We start from the raw sequence: 18,893 nt of genomic DNA, 5'->3' as shown, positions 1-18,893 counted from the left end.
CAAATTTAAACTATGGATTGGCATGATATAAATAAAAATATCTAATAATATTTTGTGATTATTCACGTAATTGTTATTCTCTTAAACTAAATTTGATTGATAAAATAAGATATGATATGATTTCTAATAAGATATTATATCTTTTGATATTAATATATAGTGGACGTAATATTTTAAGATAATATATCAAATAAAATAATGTTATATATATTTTTTATATTTAATTTATAAAATTAATAAAAATAAAATGAAATATATATTATCTTTTCATATCTAAAATAAAAATTATATCATATTTCAATTTTTTTATTTAAAAAATGTAATTTTTTTTTTATATTTAACAAAATTCGTGATTAGAATTGTTTAAGCTTTATAAATAAAAAAATCATAATAATTTTTTTTATTTTATAAAATAAAAAATTAATTAAAAAATAAGTTTATCATACACATAATTTGTATATTTTTTATATTAACATAGAATTAATCCATCTACATACAAGGTGTAGATATAAAGGAAATCTAGTGGATTAAATTATTTCTAAATTAATCTTCAAAATTATGACTCATTTTGTTTGATGACATTTTTAACCTTATAAACATTTAAAAATTTTTACGATAAAAATGTTACAAATATTTCATAAAATATAATCAAACACTCTTTTGATTTTATAGAACATTTGTAATATTTATAATGGTTGAATGATAAAAATTTTCAAATATTAAAAATATTATAAGTGTTTTCTAAAATTCAAACGAGTTTTAAGTCTTCAAGATTCAGGTTTGATAAGTGATGAGTTATACACATTTGACAGGGACAAAATTTGAAATGATATAAAATTTAGCTTTGCAAATATGCTTAAATCTTCTAGTTACAATACAAATTTTTAAAAAATATTCGAAAACAAAATATGTTAATTAAAGTAAAAATAAATAAAAATTATTTCTTTTGTAAATTTCTCAAAGGGAAAACATATCTTAATTAGAGTAAAAAAGAATAAAAAACAAATATTATCTTATAATACAAAGATAATAAATCCACTTGTATCATTGTATACTAGCCCTTTTTGCGATTAATAATACATAGTATAACGCAAATTCTGTGTTGTCTGCTTTTTAAAGTAAAACAAAAGGATGGCTCCATCACGTGAAACCGACGGTCTTCTTTCGATCCTCTCATAATCCGTATTTGATCATGCCATTTCTCGGGACAAGTTCACATGTGCCGCACAGTCTTCTTTTTTAATTTAATTTAATTTATTTTTTATTAGTGTTGACCAAAGACTTTAAGAATCTGTAATTTTTGTACTTGTAATAAAATAAAATATGGTCCGGATGATTAAACAACTAGATACCATAAGCTTTATTAAGGTAAATTTATAAAGATAGATAAATATATAAGGCAAATATAAGTGGCCAATGATTTTAATCAAAATTAATAATTTTTTAGTAAAATATATATATTTTTTAACAAAATGAGAAAAAGACGAAAATACCGGAAAATAGAACCTAACTGCCAAACGGTAAATCCGTTGGAATCCCAAAAAATTCATTGAAAAATTGAAAGTTGAAATGTAGTCGTTCGTGTAAAATAATAAGGAAGCGTCCCTCCCAAGAAATCCTTCCAATTTCTTTCTATCCAATCACTCCAAATCATTTCTTCCCTTTGACACATATATTTGTAGGTCTTTGGAGGTCTTTGGTGTTACGAACTTGTTCGCCTCTCATCCCAAGTTTCTGCGAATCTTAATCTTTCACAGAATCAGAGATCCTTTCTTCCATAGGTTAATAACACCATTTCTTCCTAAACTACTTCAATGAATCTTATTCTCTTTATTTTGCATTTTTATTTTCTTTTCGTTTTTCCTTGAAGCCGTTTTCCATGGGTTATCGTTTCTCGTGCAGCGCCTGAATCCTTTTAATGGAGGTTTGTTGGAGGCTTGGATGAAACTTTGATTCTGCGATTGATTTTCTTCGTTCTTAGAAACAGGTTGGATTCGTCCCCTTTTTGTTTTCGTTTCTCGAGTTCTTGGATTTTGTTTCAATGAATTTTGTGAGAGTATGGAGAAATTCGATTATTTGAGTAATGAGCGTTTGGAATTTTGCTGCGCAGGGATTATTAAAGATGTTGGGAGATTTCATCACCAGAAGTCTTTTGTATGTGATGCGAACAATCTTTTTTCTACTCATTCATTTTTTGTCTTTTCATCTGATTTATTTGAATCTGTTTTCCACGGTCGACTCCGACGAGATTTGGAATTTTTAATTCTGTTGGAATGGCAGGATGCTTCTTGGATATGCATATCCTGCATTTGAGTGCTACAAAATCGTGGAGAAGAACAAGGTTGAAATCGAAGAACTCCGCTTCTGGTGTCAATACTGGTGAGAAGGCTTTTTCTTTCTTTTTTTCTTAAATTTTGAGCATTCGAGTTCTATGGTTGTAGTTGAAATTGATTCTGATCTTCTATTAAACTGTGGAGGCTTTTAATGATTTCTTGATTTTTCTTAATCTTTTTAATGCCTATTTCATATGATCTAATCTCAGCATTATAAATCTTCAGCACAGTATTATTCACGAAAACAGAGAATGACATCAACATCTAACCACATCCCACACGTATGATAATTACAGAGTAGGACCTCACCAACTTAAAAAGTTGTTGGTTGTCCAACGAATTGAAGAGAAATTCTTATAAATTGGCTGGCAGGATCATTTGATCAATTTGGAATGTTTCCTTGTGGAAATAAATTGGAATGTCACTATCTCCATTGCATTAAAGGATGACATGGCCCATTCCACTTACCCATCCTAAACTTGTATATATTACCAATGGAATTTTAATTATCACGAATTTTTCAGGATCATTGTGGCAATGCTGACTGTCACAGAGAGGTTTGCTGACATTTTTATTTCATGGTATGCCAAATCCCCCCCAGTAGGAATTTGTAGGTAGTATTTGGGTGCATTGAATTCTCATGCTACTATTCCTGTGAAGGTTGCCCATGTATGGCGAGATGAAGTTGGCATTCATCATCTACTTGTGGTACCCCAAGACAAAGGTAAAAAAGGAGAGACTTTAGGGACCAAAAATAAGGGATTATGATGAAAGAATAAGAAAACTTGTTGGGTTAATGCAGGGAACAGGGTATGTGTATGAAGTGTTGTTGCGGCCTTATGTAGCAAAGCATGAGACGGACATAGATAGGAAGCTATTGGAATTGAGGGCCAGGGTGTGGGACTTGGCCATCTTTTATTGGCAACACTGCGCCAAGTTCGGACAGACTACGTTCGTCCAAATGCTCCAGTTCTTGGCTGCCCAGTCTGCTAGGATGCCGTCACACGGTGGCTCTGAGGTAGAATCTAAATTTCCTCCTAAATACATTTTTGAGGTGAATTGCAGTGGTTTTGGTGTAGAACCAAATTCCTTTTACCCCCTTTTCCACCCCTCTGGGAATGTGTGACAGTTGACATCACTAATTCATTAGTAATACATAAAACTATAGTTATCTACTCCCACATTCTGGGACCTTATAACAAGTAAATTTATATGCCTAAAGAGATGCAATGCCAATGTAATGGAACCAAATGGTTCGTCAATTCAATGTTTTACGAATAGACACAAATCACTCACATAAAACAAATTATTAGACCAATAGGGTTTTTGGTTCTTTTCTTCTGCCTCACTGCAAACTTAAAACCTAAAATTTGCAGAAGGAAGTAGAAGAAGGAAAGTCCACACGCCAAGACAGCAAGAAGAGCGCACAAGCTACCCCAACTACCACTATCAATCACGATATTTCTCAACCTTCTATCCCCAAACACGTACAAATGCAGGCAGAGAATGGCTTCATCACCAGTCCGGATTCTAAAGCCGGCCCAGAGGGAGATGGCGAAAATCAGCTACATGCGGTTCGCCTGAGACTCAGGCGCTCAAACTCAAGACCGGATCAGTGAAATTTGCAAAAGAAAACAACAATTGCTCCCTTTTCTTTTAGTCCAAATTCCAAATTCATTACATATCAATCTCCTTTTATACATATCAATCTCCTTTTATAGATGTAAATTTGTCCTTGCTTTTTTTTTTCTTTTGCAATTCGAAAGTCACACTGAAAAAACCGTGTGCAAATCAAAATACACTTTGTAACGGAATCAATTCTATGAATGAAACAAAAAGGCTCAGCCTTAGCCGCTACGATCAGTAAAGGACCCCAACCCTTTTGCCCAATTTGGGTCATCGGACCCCAATCATTCGTAGAATCCGATCAAAAGCACGGATTATAGCGGAAAAAATGTGGCGGTTGATGAATCCAAGACAAGTACTGACCCGATTCCTTAAGCACTCCATGGAGAATCCGAGCAACATGCGGTCAAAGAGCCGGCTGCCGGATGATCCCGGAGAAGCAGACATAGGTTGAAGATAGGCCCAGGCGGCTTGCTTGACGAGACGGTTGCGAATGGAGATCTCATAGCAGGAGCCGGAACCGGTGCCGGCAGCCGTCGGAGACTGGGCGGCGGAGGTTGAGGGCAGGAGGTCCTTGAGGGAAGTGTAGGCGAGGGATTTGAGGGAGATGAGCTCGAAATCGACATTGGGGAAGGAGGATTGGGGGGACGATGACGACGTTGAGGATGAAACGCGGACGCCGTTTGGGCGTGGAAAGCTGGAGCTGTAGTGGGCCTTTGATGGGAGGGTGAGCTTTGTGGGGATAGCAGCTGTGCCGATGGAGTTTCTACGGCGAAGATTGGAAGAGGGCGGCGGGTGGGAGATGGAGGCGGAGTCGTCCACCATGGTTGACTGGATGTTGAAGAGACGGGGACTGATGGTTGTGGTTGTGGGGAGGTTCAGTGATACTCGCTCTCCCCCAGATCACCCGTCATGGATCATACCATACCCTGTGGATGTTTTTCTCGCAGTGGTGCCAATGAATCGTATGGCTTTCAGCCCTTCAGCTTCCCTCCTCCGGCGGCTTGCCTTTTGCTGCTCTTCGTCTGCGTTACAACATGACTTACGCTTATTGGATTATATGGTAAACGTCCTTATTCGGTGTGGTTTTTCGTTTTTGATGTATACACATAGATATATGTCATCCACTCTGTTGAATTTGCTTTTATCCCATTTCTGCCTTCGTATTTTCAATTTATCCCCACTGTGACAACAACTTTTGCACCCTGGACCCATCCGTTATAAGAAAAAAAAAGGGTCATCATGATCTCCCAGAAAGTCGCGTTTGGATGCTAGGGTCTCCTTCTGAATGGTGCTTCAAGCGTCAACAAAACACAACTCTAAAGAATTATTGGTTATAACATTCACGAGGTAGAGACTATCATGAGAAATCTATTAGAAAAAAATAAAAATAAACCCATGAAAACGCTGAATGTTTAAAATGATGTGCGACAAGGCAGGTTCTCATAAAGTCGTAAAATCGGATTTTTCTCAATAGTACGGTAAATTAAAAAAGTTATGCTTAAATTACTGTAGTAGAAGAAGTTATTACAAATATACGGTAGTTTTTGCCACATAGGAGAGAGGATTTGCCACTTAGGAGAGAGGAGAGAGGAGAGAGGGTTAACGGATAAATTTTTTTTAAAACCAAAATCATCTTTTCAAAAGTCAAAAGGGAAATCGTCTCTTCAAAAGACGAGTTCCATGAAAAAAAAAAATTTAGTATTTAAAAAAAATCCCCATTTACAAGGGAACTCGTCTCTTGAAGAGACGAGTTCCATGAAAAAAAAAATATTTTTTTTTAAAAAAATTCCCAAATTATTATTTAAAAAAAAAAAAAAATTCCTCAAGAGAACTCGTCTCTTGAAGAAACGAGTTCCCTTGGGAAAAAAAATATTTTTTTTAAAAAAATATTTAAAAAAAAAAATTCCCAAATTACAAAAAAAAAAAAAAAAAAAAAAAAAAAAAAACAATTCCTCAATGGGAACTCCCATGGGAAAAAAAAAAAAATTTTAAATATTTTTTTTAATAAAAAATTCCCAAAATAAAAAAATAAAAAATAAAAAATAAAAAAAAAATTTATTCCACAAGGGAACTCGTCTCTTCAAGAGACGAGTTCCCATGGGGAATTTATTTATTTTTTTTAATTTTTAATTTTTTTAAATACCCAAATATAAAAAAAAAAAAAAAAAAAAAAAAAAAAATCCTTAAGGGAACTCGTCTCTTGAAAAGACGAGTTCCCATGGGAAAATTTTTTTTTTTTAAATATTTTTTTTATAAAAAAATTCCCGAATATAAACAAAAAAAAAAAAAAAAAAAAAAACAATTCCACAAGGGAACTCGTCTCTTTAAGAGACGAGTTCCTATGGGAAATTTTTTTTTTAAAAAAAAAAAAAATTTTTTTATAAAAAAATACTCAAATTAAATAAATTAAAAAAAAAAACAATTCCTGAAGAAACGAGTTCCCATGGGAAATTTTTATTTTTATTTTTTAAATATTTTTTTTATAAAAAAATTTCCAAATTAAAAAAAAAAAAAAATTCCACAAGGGAACTCGTCTCTTTATAAAAAATTCCCAAATTAAAAAAAAAAAAAAAAAAACAATTCCTCAAAGGAACTCGTCTCTTCAAGAGATGAGTTCCCATGGGAATTTTTTTTTTTTTCTTTTAAATATTTTTTTTATAAAAAATTCCCAAATTAAAAAAAAAAAAAAAAAAAAAAAAAAAAACAATTCCTCAAGGGAACTCGTCTCTTCAAGAGACAAGTTCCCATGGGAAAATATTTTTTAAAAAAAATATATATATTTTTTTTTATAAAAAAAAATATTTTTTTTATAAAAAATTCCCAAATTAAAAAAAAAAAAAAACAATTCCTCAAGGGAACTCGTCTCTTCAAGAGACGAGTTCCCATGGGAAATTTTTTTTTTAAATATTTTTTTTATAAAAAATTCCCAAATTAAAAAAAAAAAAAAAAAAACAATTCCTCAAAGGAACTCGTCTCTTGAAGAGACTTCAAGAAAAGAGTTCCCTTGAGGAATTTTTTTTTTTTTTTTTTTAATTTGGGTATTTAAAAAAAAAAAATTTCCCATGGGAACTCGTCTCTTCAAGAGACGAGTTCCCTTCAGGAATTGTTTATTTATTTATTTATTTATTTATTTTGGGTATTTAAAAAAAAAAAAAAAAAATCCTATAGGAACTCGTCTCCTCAGGAGACGAGTTCCCTTGTGGAGTTGTTTTTTTTTTTTTTTTTTTTTTTTTTTTTTTTAATTTGAGTATTTTAAAAAAAAAAAATTTAATTTTTCTTGAAGAGACGAGTTCCCTTGTGGAATATTTTTTTTTTTTTTTTGGGAATTTTTTAATAAAAAAAATATTTTAAAAAAAAAAATTTTTCCCATGGCATTGAGGAATTGTTTTTTTTTTTTTTTTTTTTTTTTTTTTTTTTTTTAATTTGCGTAAATTTTTTTTTCCATGGGAACTTGTCTCTTGAAGAGACGAGTTCCTTTGGGGAATTGTTTTTTTTTTTTTTTTTTTTTGTAATTTGGGAATTTTTTTTTCCCAAGGGAACTCGTCTCTTGAAGAGACGAGTTCCCTTGAGGAATTGTTTTTTTTTTTTTTTTTTAAATAATAATTTGGGAATTTTTTTAAAAAAATATATATTTTTTTTCATGGAACTCGTCTCTTGAAGAGACGAGTTCCCTTGTAAATGGGGAATTTTTTTAAATACTAAATTTTTTTTTTCATGGAACTCGTCTTTTGAAGAGACGATTTTCCTTTTGACTTTTGAAAAGATGATTTTGGTTTTAAAAATAATTTATCCGTTAACCCTCTCTCCTCTCTCCTCTCTCCTCTCTCCTAAGTGGTAAATCCTCTCTTCTATGTGGCAAAAACTACCGTATATTTGTAATAACTTCTTCTACTACAGTAATTTAAGCATAACTTTTTTAATTTACCGTACTATTGAGAAAAATCCTCGTAAAATCGACCAAAAAAGCCAAAAAGCAATTGGGTTAAGGGAAATGGACCCACCCACGTCCTTGGAAACGAGGAGGAGGAATGATTCCAAACAACCAGTATAGTATAGGTATGTTGACCATAAGAACAAAAGAATGGAGGAGGAGAGGGCAGACCAACTGAAAGAGCTAATACAGATGAGCGACGACCGAGACAGTCTCGGCTTTATTATTTTGTGGGTGTATATTTTCAATATGTTTGTTGGTGAACATTTATGATACGGAGTATGAAGACCTGGCCCGCCCTGGTTGTTCATTAGGTATTGTTTTTTCCCGTGTTTTGTGCAGCTCACGTATACAAGTCTTGGTCGGATAAGTCACAGCCACTCCCCTCGAGTCTCAACTAACATACCCATGGGCATGACATTACCTCAGCCTGTGGTGGGGATCATGTCTTGCTCTGGATTCTCAAAGCACATGTACAAAATTACCACTAGATCTTTGTAACTTTGGTTTCAAGGCACAATTCTTTTTGTTGACACTTATTTACTCCTAACAGTGATTGGTTTTTATGGTCATCCTTGACTTGTTCGGTAATGTTATTTTTATATTTTTATTTAATTATTTCACTCAAGGCAGCATCCTACTCATGTTGGTTCTAGAAATATTCTATTCCAAAAATAATAAACAATTGAGATTTTTTTTTTCTTTTACTGATTTGTTACAATTTTTATGTTAAGTCTTCTATTTGTTTAAAAATAGATACCTTAACTGTATTTTATTTCTTCAATAAATGAAAAAATATAGTTATTGTCAATGTTGAGGGTTTATAGAAATAGTTCCATACGGAAAAATGCAATATAATAGCACATAATGTTTTCTACGGATCATATATAATTTAAACAACCTTCTACATAAGAAAAAGATTGAGGATTGTTCTTATAATACTCCAAATAACCATGTTGCGATCGTGAAAGACAACAAAAATCAATCAAGTATATCTCTAACTCGAAAGTCTCACATAAAAAAGAAGAATATAGTACTTTGACGAATGGGATTATTTTTATTTTTATTAATGCTCTCATAAGGGAGAAAAACAACCTATTTATAGACTTGGTTCCTTGTAGATAACTCTCTCATCGCAATGACTCAACTAATAGTCCTCCAAAAGCATCATTTGATATTGTCACTTTAATAAGATAGTGAAGTTAATCGCATCCTTCATATATATTATGAGTCTTATTGGGGAAAACTTAAACCAAATCCCTATAATGATGCATTTATGTACAATTGAAATTCTTAAAGAGTTATACATTTGTATATTGATAAACTTTTTCGTTATTTCTCTCTCTTATGAATCATATAGCCAAGATAAATCATAAACTACAATAAAACAACTTTTTCCATTAGACAAGCCTTTTTTTTTGTCAATTTGTCTATTTGTTCATTATCATGGTTCACATCAACTAATGAATACTATGAATGTCAAATAAATAGAAGAAAACTTAAGGATACCGTATAAAATCTCACATGGATTTGCATAGTTTATCCTAAAATGTTTTTGTATGCCCCAAACTCATTTGAAATATTGAATTAAGCATCTTGAGAATACTTGAGTTATGATTGCAATGGTCTTCTCACACTTATATTGCAAAATCAAAGTGTAACATAAGTTGTGACATCAAGCATAACACTAAATTGTAGCACTAAATAATTTTCTTCATGTCATTCAATTTTGTCCTAGTCACTTTCCCTTGTAGTCACATTCTCTCGCTATATCTCTTCATCTCCTTAATATTTCATTTTGGTTGTCTTTATTGTTTTTTATAATTAAAATTTTAAATTTGGTTTTTTGCAAAATAAACTTTTTTTTTTCCAAAGAGAAACGATCATCATCAAATTTACTCCCTCACAATTATTAAGTTTTGTTATCTAATTTGATTTCACAAAAATATATCTTATTTTATATATAAAAAAATGTTCTGAAATAAAATTGATTACATAATCAAACAGTTTTTTTTTTTTTTTTAAGTAAAAAAAGAAACTAAATTATGTTTAAAAAATTATAATATTAAAAAGAATGTTACTGCAAATATCTTTTTTCAAAATTTTCATTACCAAGATAAACAAATTACAGCTTCATAGATAAAAGAACTCTAGATTTTACATATAAATATGATCATTTAAAATAACAAAAATAATAAATCCAATGATTAAAACTTAAAAACTAAGATACAATTTCCCTTTTTTCATGAATACTTTTAGCATTTATAATTTATTATTAAATTTTTAAATATTTCAGTTTCAATTTCATCAAAAGTCATTTCAAGAGGCTTATGTTACACCTTTTATGTGCACTATACTAAAACAAACCTAAGAACCGATGAGTCTTAACCATCCATTTATAACTGATAATGACGGCTTGACAAAATTTTGAAGTTTCTATCAATTAAGAATAATAACATTATAACTTCTTCCGGTCAACTCCATAACATTTTGACCATAAACACAAGTAGATAAGTAAATTACATAAACATTAAATTTGAAATTAAGAACAAGGGTTTTTTAATAAATATTTTCAAAAGTCTGAAACATACTTTTCAAATTCTAAATTGGAAAATAGCACAGTAGCTGCTGCAGGTGGAACCACAGGAGCATCTGAGCCACCGAAAAAGTATACCAGATAAAATTGGAAAAAGAAGAGCGGAGAAGTGACTTGCAGGCTGGACCATATTGGGAATCCAGTGTGGATTGATTGAAAGTTGTGTGGTTATGAGATGGATAAAAAAAAGGTCACTTCTAGAATCTCACCATACCTTATCTACTGTTGACCAATCCAACCTGCCTGCACAAATGGGCCATATATAAAAAGAGGTTGACGTGCAAGCGGGCAACCGATAGTTTTTCATACCGCTAAGGAGTCCTTTCTTCCCGCTTCCTTTTCACATGGTATCGAAATGGAATTTAGATAAAAAGTCTACATCTACCCCAATTAAATTACATATCTAAATAAATATAAACCAACTCAAGGATAAGTCGAAAACCAAATAAAGAAACAAATTAAATACACATGCTGTCCCCAGAATATGTTAATCTAAAATTGAAGGAAGCTTCTTTAAAAACAAACCTGACACAGGACAAATCTCTCAGCGTCAAGAGCCCAAGATGTTGAGGAACCAAGGCCCTTCATCCACTTCCTTCTAAGAGGGCAAAACAAATTGGTCCCCACTTTGAAGTAAAGAGTATCATTCTCTTCAAGGCTTTGTGGAATGAAAATGACATACTACCAAACAGAGCTGCAGTACTGCCAAGCAGTTGGCTCCGACAGGCAAAAAAATATGTTCACAATTGCCTTGATATTAATAGAATTTAATTTTTTTTTAAAAAGACTGATGAATAAATGTCATAATACATACCTAGTACTTATGCAGCATGTGTTATACTTCCATAGACTCCTACAAATTATTTCCATTCTGGATCTGAAAGAACCACATTTAACATGAAGCTAAATCCTTCACAAGCACCCTGGTTCTGCTTGTGAACTTCATTTCCACTTCCCCAAGTAGTTGACTCAAGTTCAACTTGTAGTTCAGAACTTGCATACAATATTTATACTATAGGAAAGGATGCAATCCCCGGAACTGAGACGTATCAAATAAAAATCAGCATCCTTTATCACCATAACCATATTCTATACTGCTTAGTAGTTGCAGGAACAACAAAACCCAACCCACCACCTTCTCTCATTTCCCCTCTCCTGCGGGAGAACACAAGGCTGCATACCAAATGTCTAGGAACATACATGATACATTTCATGTTAGTTAAATTGAGGGAAATCTCTGAAAGCAAGGATATCCATGCAGTATGCTCAACCTTGCTACATCCATTTCATGTGTTTGCAGCACACATGGCTATAGTCATTCCATTATCTGCTGCCATGTTCCTTTTAAATAGCAAAAGCAACTTGTTTTTTTATTCATTACTAAACCACAGGGTCAACTGTATCTCTCAACTGTATACTAGCAGTTACCTCCAGCTTACCATCCATCCACTGCATGATGCATTAATGGCCAACCCAATGGTATCTTCCACTCCCAGTTCAAGAACTGAACCAGTGGCATTAAAAGGAAAATTGATGGGCATAGAAGGTTGCTACGAGGCAGGTGCCTGAGTTTCTTGATTAAACTCAATGGACCAGTTGAAATCACCTATGTGTAGGGTTAACAGCAGTAGACGGCCCCTCGGCAAGGCCAGATGGAGGTGTTTGAGGCAGTGGAGTACTGACATCAGCCATTCCAAACTCTGCATTAAGCATATCCACTCCATTCCATTCAACATACGCTACAGTTGGAGTCAAGGAATTGAGCATATTCACTGCAAAAAGTATGCAAAAATAATAATGTAGCAACATTAAGGGAGGATACAGTCTGTCTTCCACATATCTGTAATGCTAACTTCTGCATCTGATCGAAGCCAGTAATCAGCATCACTCTGTAACAAGAACAAGAAACATTTAGCCAGTGTACATATGTTGAATTCCAGAAAATCCAATCATAAATTATTGGAAATTTTACAAGAAAATAATAGTACAATTACAAATTTTCATCCAGAGCTTCCACAAGCTCCTTAGTTCCCATTTCTTAAGGGCAAAGTCCACATTTGAATAGTTAGGTCTCACCGACAAATAGGTTCCACATAAGATGTCTAACATACAAAAGAATTAAGATGATCAGACTAGTTTGGATGATCTATACTTTTATCTTTTAAAAAGAAATTTTGAAAAGAAAAGGTAGTCTATTATAAAGTAAGCCTCAGAAATATCTCAAAATTTATTTTGATCACGATAATTATATAAAGAGATCCTGTTCTGGGACTTCAAGTTACTGAATACATGCCAGGTGAGCTACAACTTAGGTAGAGACGCCTTCTTCAGGCTTGAAGCTCAGATGCTAGAAATGTGAATGATGTTTCTGTCCTCATTCAAAAGTTAAATTTGTAGACATCCATTTCCATGGTCTAATTATGCCAATGGTAAATTCATAGTTATCTTCAGAAACCCTTTTTCTCTTTTGATAAGTAAAAAAATATTGACTAAGGCATCATGGAAAGGGCTCAACCCCAGTACAATGAGAAATACAAAGCAGTGTCCAAGACAGTACACCTAAAAGACCAGAACAAAACTTTAACGTCATATTTTCATAAAATCACTCAAAAAACAAAACTTACATCAACATCAGGAACGATCTTCATGATTCCTCCGATAAACTCCTGTGATGCAGTAAGATCAGAACACATTTGATAACCATCTTGAGGTTCAAGTTCCTTCCCACTGCTATCAGCAATGACGACCTCTGTTGATGGGTTCTCATTAGACCCTGAACTTGATGCAAGAGGAAAGCTCAAAGGAGGCTGAGTCCCATTCATCTCCTCAAATTTTTCCTCAAATTGACTAAAGAACAAATGCCAGGGAAAGAGGGAAAAGAAAGAAGAGAAGAAAGAGAAGAATATCAGGACTAGCAAGGATCCCAAGTTCTCCATCATCCAACCAACACAAAGAGGAATGCGGAGTTGCAGATGGGATATGGATTAAAAATGTGCCAAAGTAAATACTTCTGCCCCATTAGAAAAGGCAAGAATACCTGACAAGGTAGACATCGATTGGACCCATTGTGCTTCTAAGGACTATACGATATCTTCTCTGTGGATAGTCAACAGCCTGGTGCATAGAGAAGCAGGCTCCTCCATATGTTAATAACTCAAAGTGTAGAATATAACATGAGCTTTGCTTCAAAATTTTCTGCTGCACTTACCTCATCAGGATCTGGAACTTCCAGAGTGGTCCCATGTGGAGCTTTAATTGCTATAAGGGTCTCATTCTGCTAGAAGCAAATCATAAAATTTTGAATTACTGATTAGCTAAGATATCAGGGGGAAGTGAGCTTTGAAGATAAGAGACAATTACAGCAGCCCTAGAAAAAGGGTATCGCTACAACATAACTAACCTGAAAGCAGGGTAGGCCCTTGATGTCATCTTCAGTCACAAAAAGCCACCTAGAATAATTGGAAGAAGAAGAAGGGTATTGTTGTGTGAGTAAAAATTCGAATTATCTTTACATAACTCAATGTAGGCATGTGGAGGAGAGATTTTACTTTTGATTGTTTTCATCTTCGCTCAAATCCCTCAACTTTTCCTGCATTTCCCTGTAACAGGGTGGGAGCATCATCAGTATTATCCAATAGTTTTAAGATGGCAGAATTGATTCTAAAAATATGATACAGAACTGATTCTAAAAAGTTAATAAACCATAACCTGATGTGATCATCTAATCTGCGTTCTTCCAGGGAAAGGTTTTCAACTTCTGCCTGCCAAACCACAAGATGAAGTCTCAACCATCCGGAGAGCACAAAAGTGGTTGTATTCCTTCATTTCTAGTTTTTTTTTTTGTTTTGTTTTGTGTTTTAGTTTCATATCATGGTTAATATTACATAATGAACAAGAGATCATGTGATGATTTTCATAAATCAAGATAAACCTAGTCCCAAGCGTTTACATGGCAATCAACCAATATACATTTTTATACCTGTAAAATGGTGACATCATCATCAACCTCCCCTGGCCTTGAAACATCAAGCCCCCTAATCAATCATTCAACCAATGCTTAGATGAGTTACATGTTCTCCAAATGCTTGCTAAAATCTCAACTCAAACCTAAGATAAAAGCAGTCAAATTTTTAGAGATATAAAATATTTCAGGATTACTTCCAGCGGATCCTGTTCTTGAGCTTCTTTTCAATGAGACCAATTCCTTCCAGAACATTTGTTATGTCATATATCCGCCTCTTCTGAACCTGTGTGTATAAAAGACCTTAAATTAAAATATCATGTAATTTATATTATACATGTACTTAAATAGAAAAATGAACACCTCCAAAGTCTCAGCAGCTTTGTTTAGGTCAAGAATACCATCTTCTGCATGCTTGATCAAATTGATGAACTTTTTTGTTAAAAGACCTGAGAAGTTGTGGCACATTATTGTCACTCACACCACATATGAGAGCTTAAAGTAGCATCTAGTTAAATATAAAGAACTAATCTTAGATGCAATCACTTTCAAATATTACCTAGCGAACTGTCATAGCGGCAGTTGCCAGCTGGAGTAAGAGTAGAAGGGGAACCTGCAAGTTAAACAGAAACCATCTAATGAGATTCTTTTCCTTTGTGCCCTGTGGAGTATGAACTGCACTCTGAAAATACATTTATGCTGGGGGAAAGCATCTGATTTGAACCATCTAACACAATCTATTTCCCAGACTATTTTTTCACTAAAGTTCGTATCATAGTATCCTGATCACAAATGAGAAATTACTACAAAGATATTGGATAACATTTCTCACCAGCATTTGACACAGGGGTCTGAGGTCCACATACATTGCCCTTTGAGACCTTTGACTTGCTGTATATCCTTCCCCCTTTTCCAGAAACAGGAGTTCGAAAGGGACTGTTACCTGCATCAGCATATCCAGGACTGGCAGTCCATTCACTAGATCCGACTTCATTTTCATCCATTGCACTTTTCCGCTTCAATTGCTGAGAAACAGCAATTTGTTTGTAGAATTGAAATTAGTGACATACAGAGGACAAACTGGCCATGATATTCTTTCTTTTAATTGTCACAACAGATCCAGTTTATGATGATATGACATAATGGGGTACAAGCATTGATTTGGGCAGCAAACTTTAACAATGATTGAAATATAGGAGACACATTAACCACAATATCTTTTGGACCTTGGCATACACCCTCACTTATGGTGTATAGAACTGAGAAATATTAGTGACTATAACAGAAAGTGCAACACAACTGTACATGATTATGCTTCAAGACTACATATAAGTCAACGTCATAATGCCTGTAATTAACTCATGATTAGTAAACTAAAATCAAAAGATCTTCAAACGGTAAAGGAATCATATAGTTTTTTACTGAAGATCATTTTGAATGCATTAAGTCTAATAAGGAAAATGACAAGGACAATTTTCAACCACAACAAATCATAAAAGGATTTTCAACAAAATCCAATAAAATAAAATAAAAAAAAAGATAAAGAGAAAAACCAAGCACAATTTTTATAAAACAATTCAAGCATCAAGCAAGGTAATCCACAATAAACTTTCTTCACAGCCAATTGCCGTTAACAAAGCATATGCTTGTGATTCCCTTTGGCAGCATCTCAAGTGCCCAGGCAAAGATTTCACTCAAAGAAAGCACAAGTATCATCTAGGACAATGATTGCATCATTAATTCAAACAGAATGTATATGGTAAAACTTTGCTTAAACTTCTGTGTGCTACAATACCATAAACCTTGCACAAATTTATGAAAAAAATTTAAGGAATTAAAAATGCATAATCATAAAAGGAGAAATAAAAGCCAACCTGAACAACTCATTAAGTCATTATAAAGAGAAAGCCACAGCAATTTAATCAGATCTGATTTCAGGAAAAAAGAAAAAAAATCCCTCTTAAACCAACTACCCGGATTTCACCAATGCAAGATAGGGACAAGAAATTAAATTTATGCAACTTAATATGATATAATCCAAAATAGAGAAGCCAGCTAAGCCTTGTGCGGATTTAAATTCCAAAGAACTATCATCTTCAACCTCTCCCTGAACCCTTGGTATGTATATCCAACCCAATCCTTTACATTAATTTACAAACAAAGGCATTAGTCTTACAATTCACAGTTCAATAAGGCATAACATCTAAAAGAAGCTTGCAAGTTCATCCATAAACTCACTTCACATAAAAAATATTTTGAATTTGAATCATTCACTAATTTTACTCATTCTGCACAGATGACACTCCAGTTGTTTAACATCTTTCTTATTTTCCATTTGTTTTTTTTTTCTTCACAACCGTTGCTTTTCCAAATCAAACTAGCACAAAGATAATATCATGCTGTTCGGTGCAATACCAAACTCAAATCTTTTTGTAGGCGCCAAACTCCATCTCTGCGAAATTACCAAGAAACACATAGATCGCGAAATGCGCAAGCCCAAGCACTCGAAAATCATAATAAAATTATCAAACCAAAACATTTAAAAGTAATGTCAACAAAATTAGAATTCAATACAATCCCAAAAAACATCCAATTCGCAAAGAGAAACATCAAGCTCACAGGGGACTTGACGACAATGCCTTCAGGTTCGTGATTGGCAACCCCGTGAGCATCGGCAGACGAAAACCGGTGGTAATCGTCAGGAGGGACGAACGGCGGCTTGGTAGACGTGAAGGGGAGGTGACGCTTCATCGGCCGCAGGATCTGACCAGAGGAAGGCGGCGGAGGCGCGGAGCGGGTGGGAGCTCGAGGTCCAGACATGGAAGATTAGGCGATGGAAGCGGAGAGATGTGTGTGGAAGAGAGGAAGGAGCGATTGCTAGGGTTTGGTGAAATTGGAGAGGATCGGAGGAGAGAGAGAGAGGGGTTTGGGGGAAAGTAAGGGGAAGCGAGAGCAGAAAACGAGGGAAGGAGGGAATTTTAGTTCGGATAGATGTGGAGGGAATTGGAGCACTGACCAAAACTATTATTCACTCTTTTCTATTCTTGCCCCTTATTTTTCATGTTTTTATGTTCTTTCCCCCCTTGCCTTTCGTTTATACTTTCATTTTCTCGTATTGCCCCGCGGTCTGTATTTAAATTAAATTTGAAAATATATTTTAAAACATATTTTCGGTTTGTTTGTTGCATTACAATGGTGTTAACAAGACAAATGCAATTTGAATTTAATTTTAACATCTCATACTTTATAATATAAGAGGTAAGTTTTCTTTGATTTTAAGCTTCGTGATTAAATTAGAATTAAAATACTTAATTATCCTGACACTTTTTTCACTTATTCTCATGCGTTAGAGATGGACTACAGGCTAAAATTCGTTTTTTCTTGATTAATCAATATATTGTAACATGTCTATTTTTGTTTGTAATTTAAATAGAGTTAAGCAAAAAAAGTGACCGTTAAATTTCAGTATTGTCAAGTTAGTTTTTTACGCACAAAAATGGAATTGAACAAAGAACTACAGTACAAGGACGTGAAAGGGTTAATTTCACTAAATGTATCATATTGTCTAAAGTAGTTTATCTCATAATCATCCATCATCTGTGCCAAATATTCCCGGTCAAATCCAAGCATTTCTTAGCAAATGATTTTTTATTTAGGATGTGGCAATGGTCGGAAACGGATAAAAATCCTGGTGTAGGTTGATTTCCTGGAGCATGGGTTCAAAGAGAATGTTATTTATTTATTTATTTAAATAAAAAATAAAAAACTACAAAGGAAAGAAAGTGAGTGACGTTATAAAAATTAGAGCAAAATTAGGGGCATCAGTTTTAAAATGATAGAAAGAAGGGTAGAAAAAACAAAATATGTTGCTTCGAATCGGCGATACGCGCCTTCTATTTGTCTCAAACGGCTGCCGATTATTTGGCACTCACCTCCTTTTCCCCCACGTCCCATCAAACCCTAAAAATGAGGTTACTGTTGGGCATATAAAGAAACGGTGCCATCGCTTCCGATATGAGACATGTGGCGTTAAGCCCTTGTTAGTTGTCGCCTTCATTGTTAGAGTCTCTCCAACCATGAGCATTTAAAGTTGCATTACTTGGCTTTGATTAAAAACGAGTCATATTATTCATATTGTCAATAACTTAGATAGTGATGGAAGATGCCACGGCTCAGGCGTAAGAGTGATTGCGCAGGTCATGACGTGGCATCCACCCAAATGCCACTATTGGCATTTCTCTAACTATGATGAAAGCAATGCAAGGATGAAGCAAATTTGATGCAATTGAAAAAAATTGTTTTGGAGTAACACCAGCTTATGACCTTTTTAAAAATGAAAGCGATAACCTTGTCTCGACCTTTGAGCATTACCATGGAAAAAAAAGAGGAGGTTTGTGAGAAGTGGGAAAGAGTTGCGCGAACAGACCCATGATCCATGTGAAG

General features: G+C 33.8%; 3 protein-coding genes across 6 annotated transcripts; 1 reads left to right on the top strand and 2 right to left on the bottom strand.

Moving 5' to 3' along the window:
* The first annotated feature begins 1,615 nt into the window (after positions 1–1,615).
* Positions 1,616–4,055, top strand: LOC117921303 (HVA22-like protein j). 2 transcript variants are annotated; one of them, XM_034839160.1, is made up of 8 exons: positions 1,616–1,781; positions 1,903–1,987; positions 2,111–2,154; positions 2,281–2,379; positions 2,858–2,914; positions 2,994–3,057; positions 3,136–3,351; positions 3,710–4,055. In XM_034839160.1, the coding sequence occupies exons 3-8, from the start codon at positions 2,123–2,125 to the stop codon at positions 3,950–3,952; spliced, it is 711 nt and encodes a 236-aa protein (XP_034695051.1). In that variant the 5' UTR covers positions 1,616–1,781; positions 1,903–1,987; positions 2,111–2,122; the 3' UTR covers positions 3,953–4,055. The 2 variants fall into 2 exon arrangements, with proteins under 2 accessions (XP_034695051.1, XP_034695052.1); XM_034839161.1 differs by having other exon boundaries at positions 1,871–1,987.
* On the bottom strand, positions 3,955–5,308 carry LOC117921304. The gene has a single exon (XM_034839162.1). The coding sequence runs from the start codon at positions 4,782–4,784 to the stop codon at positions 4,230–4,232; it is 555 nt and encodes a 184-aa protein (XP_034695053.1). The 5' UTR covers positions 4,785–5,308; the 3' UTR covers positions 3,955–4,229.
* A 5,127-nt stretch (positions 5,309–10,435) lies between these two features.
* LOC117921166 (transcription factor E2FA) lies at positions 10,436–17,449 on the bottom strand. Of its 3 annotated transcripts, XR_004652295.1 has the most exons (15): positions 17,070–17,449; positions 15,283–15,475; positions 15,010–15,063; positions 14,814–14,899; positions 14,648–14,736; positions 14,469–14,523; positions 14,198–14,250; positions 14,038–14,088; positions 13,890–13,938; positions 13,698–13,766; positions 13,527–13,603; positions 13,114–13,336; positions 12,312–12,378; positions 11,015–12,228; positions 10,436–10,825 (listed from the first exon to the last, which is right to left on the bottom strand). XR_004652295.1 is itself a non-coding variant. In XM_034838975.1 (14 exons), the coding sequence occupies exons 1-14, from the start codon at positions 17,268–17,270 to the stop codon at positions 12,092–12,094; spliced, it is 1,404 nt and encodes a 467-aa protein (XP_034694866.1). In that variant the 5' UTR covers positions 17,271–17,449; the 3' UTR covers positions 10,857–12,091. The 3 variants fall into 3 exon arrangements, 2 of the variants coding, with proteins under 2 accessions (XP_034694866.1, XP_034694867.1); XM_034838975.1 differs by lacking the exon at positions 10,436–10,825 and having other exon boundaries at positions 10,857–12,228; XM_034838976.1 differs by lacking the exon at positions 10,436–10,825 and having other exon boundaries at positions 10,857–12,228; positions 13,698–13,763; positions 17,070–17,448.
* Between the last annotated feature and the right edge of the window lie 1,444 nt (positions 17,450–18,893).

The sequence above is a fragment of the Vitis riparia genome, chromosome 8 (genome assembly GCF_004353265.1).
Source record: "Vitis riparia cultivar Riparia Gloire de Montpellier isolate 1030 chromosome 8, EGFV_Vit.rip_1.0, whole genome shotgun sequence".
Lineage (NCBI taxonomy): Eukaryota > Viridiplantae > Streptophyta > Magnoliopsida > Vitales > Vitaceae > Vitis > Vitis riparia.
Note: the sequence above shows the minus strand (reverse complement) of the source record. Positions and strands in the feature narration are given on the sequence as shown.